The 12,310-nt window shown below is 37.7% G+C and overlaps 1 protein-coding gene across 6 annotated transcripts in view; it reads left to right on the top strand.

Moving 5' to 3' along the window:
* The window catches only part of CUNH8orf34 (chromosome unknown C8orf34 homolog), a 161,586-nt gene that overhangs the window by 24,095 nt on the left and 125,181 nt on the right, over positions 1-12,310 (top strand). For all 6 annotated transcript variants that reach the window (XM_061448320.1, XM_061448318.1, XM_061448317.1 and 3 more), the window contains exons 2-3: positions 8,106-8,253; positions 9,213-9,344. In XM_061448320.1, coding sequence (XP_061304304.1) covers positions 8,106-8,253; positions 9,213-9,344 — 280 coding nt within the window. The remainder of the gene's footprint in view (positions 1-8,105; positions 8,254-9,212; positions 9,345-12,310) is intronic.

Below are 12,310 nucleotides of genomic sequence, written 5' to 3'. Positions count from 1 at the left end.
AAAATAAAAAAGGTGCTGGGTAGGTAGAAGCAAAGTCAGTGAAGTTTAAACTGGAAATATGATGTGATTTTTTTTTAATAGTTGTGGTAATGAAACATTGAACACAGAGGAACAAGTGGCTCCACTTTAGACCTTGAAATTGGAATAATTACTTCAGCTGATCAGAGAAAGATCAGTTCTACCCTCCTAAGTTAGCTTTTAGGAAAGGCAGTGATGTGCAGTCAGTGTTGGTTTATGGCTGCAATTTAATAAAATCAGTCCAGGTTTTAATAGTCTTTCCTAGACTTTATCTGTGAGTATTCCTTTTGATGGAAATCTGACAGATCTTTCAGAAAACCAGTAGTTTTCATTTTCTGTTTCTTGAACTGTGAAGTGCCCTGCCTTCAGGGTAGAATTTCCACTGGTTGATAGAGTGGGTGGAAGCTGAGGGAGATTTCTGAATTACATTTTAGGGAAATCTTAGGGTGCTTCTGCTATAGCACAAGCTACCCTTGTTTGATAAACCCTTGTCAAGTTCAGATAATGATATGGAAGGCATAATTCCACATGTGTGAGATTGTTGTGCAGAGACACAGGACTGCTGAAAAAGTGTAAGCTATCACAGAAAGTCTTCGTGATTTGAAAACCATGGGAGAAAGTGTGATAACTGTTGACATGCTTGGCATATCTGACGGCATGTCTTTAACCTTTTGTTCTTGTACTGAGAAGTAATTAATGTTTTAGAGTAACCTAGTACCAGCAGTCTCTCCTTTGACAGCTTTCTTGTCTGAAGAGATTGAATGGAAGAAATGAAATCTTTCAATAACAAAGCCAAAGAGCAGAGGTGTTTGCAGCTACTTTGTGAACTCAGAAATCATATAATACATTTGGGAAAATGGTATTTGAAATATCAAAAATAAGACAAGAGAAAGAAATCCCTCAAAGAATATATAAGTGAAAAAATACAACGAGGTTCAGGTAGATATTACACAATATGATGTGCATGATGGAGTTTAGTAGAATATTATGAGCTCTCTTGGTGAAACTTCGTAATTCTCCACCAGACCTCATCTATGCGAAAGGTTTTTGTTTCCAGATCACTAAGTAAGGTCAGTGATGCATATTTTATGAACTATTGCATATATGAGTTAGATTTATCTCAGATAGCACTAGTTCATCCAAGTCATGGAACTGATTATGTGATTTGCAAAAGGTTTGTAGTGGAAAGAATATGTTGTTCCATACTGCTTTCCAGAATGTCCTGAAGTATATGGTTAATAACATAGCCCCCAAATTGGTCTTCTGTTATTGAATTGGTACAGATATTTAATAGATGGACATTTAAGGAGGGCTGTTAGCTATTCAAGGTTTGTTTTCAGACTCCCTCTTACTATTGTTATTGTATAAACCAAAAGTTTGCCACTTTTACATATCAGAGTTCTCATCTGGATTTGGGATATGAAAAAAAAAAGCAGTTTGAGATTTTCAATTACAGTAGTCAGAGTATGAAAATATTACCTGTGCCTGTAGTCCATATTGTAGTTCTCCTACCAGTGCCACCTTTAGGGGAAATCTGTTTGCACCATAACATGACGGTCATCATATCAGCTTTGTACTTTCTCTTTAGTTGTTCATCTAAAGCAATTTCTTTGTGGGCTGTGTTCCATGCTGTGTACTGCAGTTTTTGATTTTAAATTTAGCTGCACAGCTAGCTGAAATGGCAGGAGTTCATAGTGTTGACGCTTTGATCAAAGAAAGAGTTGGTTGAAAATTTATTAGTCAGTTCCAGGTAAAAGTCTGAGTATTTTCATAAACAAGATAAGTAGGACTACCAGTCCTGTAAGGTTTGCTCTTAACTGTTTTTTCTGTCTTGGTTAGTTTGAAACAACTAGTATGGTGCAGGCATGCAAATTGCTTTTATGTGGAAATTTGCTTTGTCTTCAGTAATTTATTTTATAGGGAACATGGTGATAATTCCATGAACACTTAAAATATTTGGAGATCCAAACTGATTATTGTCTATAATGTGATTTTCTTCTTTTAATTTTGATTTTTTCAAGATGTAAAGTCTAGCTACTCTCTGAAAGAAGGTTGTTAGTATTTTTCCTTTATTCCTATAGAAGATTAGCTTTGGTGGTAGAAGCAGTGTCTTTTACCTTTTTGCTCTCAGGTAAGAATTAGCGAGCATGGCTTCACTAAGAAGAAATCCAGCCTGACCAATTTGGTGGCCTTCTATGATGGGGCTATGGAACTGATGGACAGGGGCAGAGCAGTTGGTGTCATCTACCTGGACTTGTGCAAAGCATTCAACACTGTCCCACATGACATCCTTGTCTCTAAATTGGAGAGACATCAATGTGATGGATGGACCACATGGTGGTTAAAGAACTGGCTGGATGGCCGCACACAAAGAGTTGTGCTCAGTGTCTCAATCTCCGGCTGGAGACCAGTAACGAGTGGCGTCCCTCAGGGATCGGTGTTGGGACTGGTCTTGTTCAACATCTTTATCAGTGACATGGACAGTGGGATTGAGTGCGCCCTCAGCAAGTTTCCTGATGACACCAAGCTGTGTGGTTTGGTTGATACGCTGGAGGGAAGGAATGCCATCCAGAGGGACCTTGACACGCTTGTGAGGTGGGCTGATGCCAACCTCATGAAGTTTAACCATGCCAAGTGCAAGGTCCTACACCTGGGTCGGAGCAATGCCAGGCACAGCTACAGGTTGGGCAGAGAAGAGATTCAGAGCAGCAGATTCAGAAGGACTTGGGGGTGCTGATCAGTGAGAAAGTTAACATGAGCCGGCTTCAGTGTGCGCTTGCAGCCCAAAAAGCCAACCGTATCCTGGGCTGCATCAAAAGAAACATGACCAGCCGGTCGAAGGAGGTGATCCTGCCCCTTTACTCTGCTCTTGTGAGACCTCACTTGGGAGTACTGTGTGCAGTTCTGGTGTCCTCAACATAAAAAGGACGTGGAGCTGTTGTAACAAGTCCAGAGAAGGGCCCCGCGGATGATCAGGGCACTGGAGCACCTCCCGTATGAAGACAGGCTGAGGAAGTTGGGGCTGTTCAGCCCGGAGAAGAGAAGGCTGCGTGGAGACCTCAAAGAACCCTTCCAGTAGCTGAAGCGGGCCTATAAGGATGCTGGGGATGAGCTTTTCATTAGGGACTGTAGTGACAGGACAGGGGGTAATGGGTTCAAACTTAAAACAGGGGAAGTTTAGACTGGATATAAGAAAGAAGTTCTTTCCTGTAAGGGTGGTGAGGCACTGGAATAGGTTGCCCAGGGAAGTTGTGAATGCTTCATCCTTGGTGGTGTTCAAGGCCAGGCTGGACAGAGACTTGGGTGAGGGTTTAGTGTGAGGTGTCCCAGCCAATGGCAGGGGGTTTGGAACTTGGTGATCTTAAGGTCCTTTCCAACCCTAACTATTCTATGATTCTATGATTCTAAGAATTGCAGGCTTTTATTTTAGCCAGTAAGATTTTTATTTTTTTTTTATTTCATTACTTTATAACTGCAAAAATCAGGAAGGCATTCTAAAGAAAAAAGTGTAAATCAGAATCAAAAGTTTATGAAACTTACTTTTTCCTTCCACAGGTTTTCACTTGACTTTGTATCTTCTTTGCTAACATGCGGCCTGTATGAAGTGATTAGCAAAAGTAAATGTAGATGTCTTCCTGTTTTCTAAGTGTCCAAACTCCACTGCAGTCAGTGGATATATACCCAATACAGTCAGTGACCTAAAAGTGGATATCCTTAGATACCTCAAGTGGACATACACTGGCTAGTCAACTGGGAGCTCTCTAGGCTTCCTTTACTTCTTCATTGATGAGAGTGCCATTGACATTGGTATGAAGACTGCTGCATTTAATTTTCTTAATTTGGAGCTGTATCCCATCAAAATGTAGTTTAAGCTAAGCCACCTAGTCTCTTTGTTTGGTCAGGTGTAAGAGACGGCTATCTTGTCAGTGCCATTCATTCTGCCTGCTTTAAACATCTAATTTAAACCATGAAATCGGAGCATAATACTGCCAAAATCTATGCGTGCTCCGCCATTGTCTGTAGAAGTCTGTATAGTTGAAAACAAAACCTGTAATTGTTGTGTAGTTACTGTTATCAATTACAGGGCAAGATAGAATGTCTCTTAATTAACTTAATAACCTGGTAGGTACGTTTAGACATAGCTAATTAGAGCTTTCTTGTAATTGGGCCTAGGATTAATAGACTGTGAAGACTGTTTCATTTGTATTAAATGCATGGACAGTCACAAGGAGATTGAAATTTGAGCCTGCATTGAATAACTAATAGAGGACCTCAGGACAGCACAATAGTGAAAGATTATTATCTTCATAAAGAATTAATATATTAAGTCACTAGACCTGTTTTGGTTTTTGTTTTGAGTTTTGTTGGGAGGGTGTTTAGTGTTTGGTTTTTTTGTGGGTTTGTTTGTTTGTTTTTTTTCTCCCCCAAGATCTTTTGCAAGAGCTATTTGCAAGAGCTTTGTTAATATGTACGTTAATCTCTCTCCTGGAAACATTCACAGATCACCCTTTCACATTTTCTTGTACTAGTCTGTCTTGCATAGTTTAATAAAACAGTGAATGTTAAAGCATATGAAGATACCATTACAGAAGAAAGTAGAAATAACTGTTTTCATTTTTGGTTTGCACATTGCAAGGTAAAATCCTTCGAGGAGATAATTGCCAGTGTTTCTGGAGCTTATATCACCTTTCTGCCTGTTCTTTCTCAGGGCAGAACCTAATTTGGGGCAATACAGTGGGGGAAACAGCTGAAATGAATGTATTTCACACTAGTGCTCCGGTCTATAGTAATCATGGAAGTTCTGTTTCACCCCTTTTCGGTGCAGCAGTGCATCTCATGTGTGCAAAGGGAATTAATAGGTACTGACATCTGAACAGGCTTCTTCACTTCTTGCACAGATGCAAAGCAGGGCAGTTTCCACTGATAGAAAAGAAAAAAGGACATAGAGTAAAAGGAATTCATACACAGCAGTGGAAAGAAGAAAGGAGTAGAGAGATTATGGATAGTAAACAAGTCATCTGGCAGCATGGAGACTCAGTCTGCTATGATTTTTTATTTGTTCTTATAATGCATACTGTGCAGAACATCTTAAAAAGGTAGACAAAACTTTAATTTTTTTTATTTGAATTAGGTGAAATTGTGAACAAGTAGGAAACTTAGAAACTTGACCTGGAAAAGCAAAAAGTATAATTGATATTTTTGAGACATGTAAGTGTCTTGCATTTCTGTTTTCATGCATAGTTGAAACTTATCTGTTGAATTTTTCATCAAGAAACGAATCTCATTTTCAATGATCTTGTGCCATTTTTATTCTGCTGTTAATGCAGAGGCGGCTTCATTGAGACTAGTTGGTCTTTTCTTTTTCTTGTGAAACCTTGCCTACTTAGCACATTGTGAGTCAGATCAGGCTGTTGCTAACCAAAAGGGAATTTTATTTTTGTAAGTTGTTGTATATTTAAGTTTTTCTTATTTAATACCTTCACTTTTGTAATTCTTTTTTAAACATTTCAAAGTTGTGAAAGTGTATTTAGAGTACCATGTAGTATGTTATTCCTGTTGTCTCTTAAGATGTCATCTGAGTAACAGATGAGAGCATTAAATAAACTTTGGGTAATTTCATCAGAAGTTTACGATCGTTTTACTAGGTCCTACGATAAGAATAGCCCAACGGATTTTCCTAATGAGGAGAGAACCTGCCTAACAGGCATTCCTAATCTGCAATATCTGTTCATTGAAGTTTCTGTTTGTACCTAAAAAGATGAGCTGAGAGCTCGCTAAGTACAGTTACTACCTATGTGAAGTTTTTTTGCCTTTTTTGTTTTATAGTTTGTTGGGTTTTTTTTTTGCTTCTGTTGCCTCTCCCACCCCTCCACCCCATGGCAGGCAGAAAACCTATTTCCTTGTAGTTGCCAATTTGCTGGGATGGCAAGAGTCTCAAAGGAAGCATGAGCTTGAAGAGCATGCATTAAGGGCTGAGCAGATGGAGTTAGGTCCTTTGGGTGGCAGAATTTGGTAGGAGGGCAAAGGCAGTGAGAATTGTGGAGTTGTGATCCTACTTCTGACTGTGTGTGTAGCAGAAGGATGTGGAAGTAGGTAACACCTCCTGCGTGTGAGTGTGGATTTACAGAGTGTACATCTGAAATTGTTATCACTGCTGTTGTTACTGCTGCTTGGGGTGGAGGTGTTCTTTGCACATCCTGCAGAGGGGTAAGTTGGAGACCACTTTCACACCTTGCTTGGAATGGCGTGAGAAGCAAATACATAGAAGCTTCTTCACTCCCCTTTTGCAACAGAATACTCGTAGGAAAGAGTAGGAATACTTGTAGGAAAGAGTCTTTCTTAAGTGGCAGGCTTTGCAATCTGTGTCATCTTCGTGTCGACTTAAAGCTGTATTTACTTTTAATGCCATCTCTGAAAGTGCTTGAGGCAAGTCAGTTTGAGGCTTATTAAACAAATAAGTAGTATTTTTATTTTTTTAACTGCATACTCTTTTCAGTTCATGATGATTTGAAGAATGTTATTTCTTTTTTTGGTTTAGGTGCAGAGGATCAGTACAACTGATTTGTTACTCCAGAGAGATAAAAGTAGCCTGTATCTATAGTTCTGTCATCTTTTCTAATTGCTGTCACAGAATAGAAGTGATTTTACTCTGAGACAGCACAGATCACTCAGGCCTTATTGTCAATATATTAACAGTAGATAAAAAGTGGTCCTTTTGAATAGGAACTAATTTCACGTCACCTTGAAATAGCACTTTTTTTTCTTTTTGTAGTTTGTGCAGTTATGTTCTTTAGTTTTATTGCTATGTCTCAGGATAAAGTAACAAATCATGTAATCAGTTTTATTTTATTAGGTCTGTTTCTGTTAATTAAAGACCTTTTTTTCTTGTGACAAGCAAATCAGTGATGGCAACAGTCAAGTATCATTTTTCTTACATTGATACAAGCATTCTGAAATTTTTCATCCCTGTACTGCCTTTTTTATTTCTGCATTAATTTTGTAATGTATTATTAATAGATTGTCACCTGTGCATGTCTTTAATAAAAAACAAGATGATGAGAACTGAGATACATGCATTGATGCTATTAATTTTTTAATCTAAGAGAGAAAAATGATTTTCAAACCACGATTCAGAGAAATTATTTCAATTACAAGTCAGCTATTACAGATTGACACTTTTCCTTTGGTAAGAGAATTCTCTGCAGTGGAATTCCTGCAGCTGTTCTAGTCTATCAGAAGCACAAGATTACATCTTTCCACTTGTCACTAATTCTGCATTTTGGCAGAGGAAAAAAGAAAGGTTTGCTGTTAGAGTGTTGCCAAGCAACTAAAATATGAGCTTCTCCAATATCTGGATTTTTTTTGTGTGATCTGTATCAGAGGGTTTCTCCTACCTTGGTGAGAGACAGTCTCAATGAAGTTAGACTCCATAGCTTTGCTGTTTCTAAGATTAGTAACTAGATTAATTTCTTCCTGTGGAGTTCCATTTCCAAAGCAAAGACTTTTTTTTTTTTTTTTGGTTCCCTGTAGATAGTGATCACAAATCACACTAGGGATGATAATGGCTTCACAAGACATGAGATTGGGCATGTCTTCTCCTTTTTATTCTCAGAAGTTACATTTCTCTTTCTGAAATGGAAAGCTTGTTTCTGTCTCATTTTCACTTATACCTAATTGTTTATACTACTACTTGAATAAAAAGAATGGAAAGGCTTGGAGTGGACAAAGATAACTTGTCTTGTTATGGTAATAATCCTACATGCAGTTACTCACATTTACTGTTAGTGAGTATACTGGCTCTTAAGTATTCAAATAATTTGGGGTAAATTTGAACAGGTAATTGAAATTGGGTTGTTTAAAGTAAATTCCAGTGGATAATGTGACTCTGTGGGTTAAGAGCATTTCGTACATGAACATTTCATAGGGCAAAGCTAGTAGTAGTTTGAGGAGATAGATGTTTCCGGCTGTTTTCTTCAAAGTTGAAAACAGGCTTTTCCTTTATAAATGCTCCTTTACTTTTGGTAAATACTAGATTAGTTTGGGTGCAATATCCCACTAATTTTTTGTATTGTTTTCATTTTCTAAAGGAATTGATGACCAAACTGATAACAGAAACACCTGACCAGCCAATCCCATTTCTAATTGATCATCTTCAGTCGAAACAGGGGAACCGCAATCCGCTTCAGAGGACCTTGTCTGGCTCTGCTGCACTTTGGGCAGAGAGTGAAACATCAGGTATGTTCTGTATGCTGGAAAGGGCTCATCTCCAGTATAATCTTCCCACACTTTTGTCCATGATTTCCTGGATACATGTTTACCTACTGAATGGGTATTACTCTGTAGTTTTGAGCATGCACAGTAAATCCTGTCTGCCCAGTAGATGATACTGAATTGGATATATATTGTTGCCTCTAAGCTTAGCCTATGTACATGTGAGCATGAGTTGGAGTTACAGAGTGGAAACAATCACAGTCTCAATAAAAAGGAAGGTACATATAAAGGTCCCTTGATTTCCCTGCTGTCCTCTTTGCTTTCCCTTCTCTTTGCTTTGTTTTCCTTTACTCTCCCGTGGTGTACTTTTGCTTGAGATTAGCCTCTATTGAGGTATTTTCCTTAATACACATTTTTAACAACCCATCTTTCCAACACTTAATGAGAGATGCTATTACTACTTTATGAACTCTAGTGTGAATAATTTATGATTGTAGATCTTCAGAATCATTAAAAACATTTCTGAAATAATATCTGCTCTGATTCTAAAGTAGAAATTTTAGCTTTGATATTCTATGTCAAGCTACTCTTAGAATTTGGTTTATTTAAAAAGTGACTTACAGATCTCAAATATTTGCTGATAGTCAAAATGTTAGTTACCTGCAAATTTACTTTTTACTTAAAATGTAAAGTTTTAAGCACTGGAAATAAAACATGTAAGAGAATGAATGGAGTTTAAGGACATTTTCATAACAAAAAATAACATGTTATGTTTAATGAAAAACATGTTAATGAATTTCTAAATTTTGATACTTAGGAAATTTAAGAAATATATGAAATTTCATATAAATTGGAAATAGGAGAGAAAAAGAAGAGCAGACTTTAGTTTGGACTGTTAGTTTTTTTTTTTCTGGATTGTTTATCAAGTCTTTGAAAAATGACCCTACAAATGTTATAATTGCCTGATTTGATTCTTTTGGCAGAAAATAAAGGAGCAAGGAGAGATTTTAGAAGCTATGATAAACCTTGGCAGGTAAATGCAAAAAAACCTAAAAAGTCAAAGAGTGACCTTGCCGTGTCCAACATTTCTCCACCATCACCGGAGTCCAAGTCATGTAAGAAAGCTTCAGTACATAATTAATTCCTGCATATTTCCAAACCCATAGTATGTTTTTCTGATGAATTAGGATTAAAATGGAAAACAAAGTATGAGCGGTTGAAATGGCTAGATATATATGTTAGAAGAGTTTGATTCTTACTTTACTTTCACTTCAATTTTGAGTATTTAATACCCTATGTTGTCATCTATAGATAAAATAGAATTTTAGACAGATAAAAACCAGAAGCCTATCTGGATGTCATGCACAGTTTTATATTCAGATACCAATTATGATTTGATGTTCTATGTTTATTGCCATTTTGCATATGTAAAATCTGTTCTGTTGATATTGGTCCTAAAAGACAAGTTTTTTCAGCAGGTCAGGCAATGCAAAACTATGAATTATGAACAGATACTGTTCAAGATATGGGGCAGAGTCAGCAGAACAGGTGTGCAGCTCCAAGGGTTGCTGAAGGAATTTAAATGTACACTGAAAGAAAAGGCAGAATAGAAATAGGGTGACTGAAGAGAATGTTGTCAATGACCTGTAAAATAAAAGTAATAAAAATAGAGGCAGCAAGCCTTAATGAAATACAGTGCTTCCTGTGTACTGGCTGTAGAAGAAATTTAATTTTTAAGCTCGATTTTTAATGGAATTTTTACCCAGATAAATATTTCTCCAATCTATATACTTATACATGTATAGGTACACACCCAAGTGTGTATACAAGGTATCTTCTCCAAAATAAACTGCAAAATTGTATTTTCTTCAGTCGGCTATTGTAGCTTTTTGAAATTTTCAGAATAGCTGAATCTTTTTAATAACTCAGAGTGTGATTAGGTTAATCAGATGAGATCAGAGATTTATAGTATGCTGCAATAGAAGGCTTGCCGTTTTTCCTCTGAAAGCAAGATGGGGAAAACTAGACTTCAGTGGAGTCAAAGAAAAATCTCCCAGTGGCCTCAGTAGGTCAAAATATAGCTCAGCAATGGTTAAAGTAAATCATGATAGATCTATGCAATAGAGATGCTGTGCTTTTGGGTTATTGACAGTCTTGTATGATACATTTTTGGTAGAATAAGTAACTGTAACAAGTAAAAAATAGCTGTACAAGTAGATGTGTCCAATTGCACAAATTTATCGATTATTTATTCTGAAAATGGAGCATGTGTCTCTGTTTCTTCTTCATGAAGCACATTCCCTGCTTCAGAAGCACTCAAATCCCTGGCAGTGTTCAAGGCCAAGCTAGACAGGGCCTTTGGCAACGTAGTCTAGTGGGAGGGGTCCCTGGCCATGGCAGGAACTTTGGAACTAGATAATCTTTTAAGTTCCCTTCCAACCCTAACCATTCTATGTTTCTGTATCTTTCTATGGGCACATTAATTTTTATACTGGTCCAAAAGAAGCATGTAGATTTTGAGAAGTGGTCATAGTCACTCATAATCTGAGTTTAAGCTAATAGTCTTTGCTGGATAACAGCAATTTATGGAGATAAACTGTTAGAAACAGTAGCCAAAGGTGTTGTGAGCTGTTCCTGTCATCATGCTGTGTTCTTGTCCTCCCGTAGTGTGCTTGCACTTCAAACTCTGTGTTAGGCATAAAGTAACTTCCGTGCCATCTCCTATAGATCTCAAGTTCTCAGTCTTTATCCTCTTAGTGGTGTGACTTCGTGTCACTCCCTTCATTTGTGTGCCTGCTGCAGGTATCTTGATTGTTGGTCTTTAGGTTGTCTCAAGAGAAGGACAAAGAGGAGGCTGGGCACTCTGCCATGTCAAGCAAGGAAATAATTTATACACCCAGAATATATTCGGTGTATAAATACGGACTCAAGGATCTGTCCTTGTGGCCTGAAGGACATTTAATAATGCTTTTCAGTTGCTAAGGCTTGTTCTTAAGCTACTCAAGTCCCTAAGACTGGCAGCAGAGTTTGTAGGAGTGCAGCTTTACCCACAACAGGGAAAGATAGAATTAGGGTGTGCTTAAGGCAATTGGACATACATAAATACATGGCATTATATGTGATTTATTCTGAGCACGCTGAGAGAGGAGACTAATGTCATTGTAAGGCCGTTCTATTATCACTAAAACATCATGATGATTGTAGGAGTTCCTCATGACTAAACATCAGGAGTCTTTGGGGACTACAGGCTGATCAGCCTAACCTTACTTTCTGGGAGGGTTACTGAGCAAATTTTCCTGGAAGGTGTTCCCAGCTACAGCAAGGAGAGAAATATGATTGGGAACAGCAAGCATGGATTTATGAAAGCATACACTTTTGATTAGATCAACCTGATTGCCCCCTTAGATGAAATAATTGGTCCTGTAATCAGAGTAGTGGATGTTTAATATGTTGACTTTTAGCAAAACCTTGGTGAATCTCTCATAGTATTCTTATCACTCAATTGGTAAGGTATGGCCTGGGTAAGTGGACACAAGATGTGTGGAAAGTTGACTCAGCTGTTGAATTCAAGGGATTGTGACTGACAATGCGAAGTTCAGTAAAAACGCCTATCGCTGATGGCATGCTTAAGGGACTGATACTGAGACCAGTACCATTTAAAAGTCTTACGTCCTGGATGATGAGGTAGAATGTTCTCTGATGTTTGCAGGTAAGACTAATCTCAGTCACACCTGAAATAACGCACAAACAAGAAACCCTGGTATCCAAGGGATCTGACCACTTGTTTGGTGTATGCAAAAACAAAGTTAAACAGAAGCTGCTGCTGTTATATGGCAAAGAAGAGGCTTGAAGCTAGGGCTCCTAGTGTGTGTGTGTTTGTGTATATATATATATATATATATATATATATATATATATAAAAAAATTAAATATTTAGATGATCACATTCTGTATTTGAAGAAGAACAAATTCGAAACTTTGTGAATAGTTTGTGAGACTTACTACTTTCCAGCTAGCTTTTAGGCAAAGTAGTTTATCTCCTCATCACCTCAGATCACAGATCTTTTTTTCACTCTGCTTC

Source organism: Pezoporus flaviventris, unplaced genomic scaffold, assembly GCF_033815535.1.
Source record: "Pezoporus flaviventris isolate CSIRO_AGI_PZ_B2104156 unplaced genomic scaffold, CSIRO_AGI_Pfla_v1 ptg000007l, whole genome shotgun sequence".
Lineage (NCBI taxonomy): Eukaryota > Metazoa > Chordata > Aves > Psittaciformes > Psittacidae > Pezoporus > Pezoporus flaviventris.
This window is presented reverse-complemented; position numbering and strand designations above follow the sequence as displayed.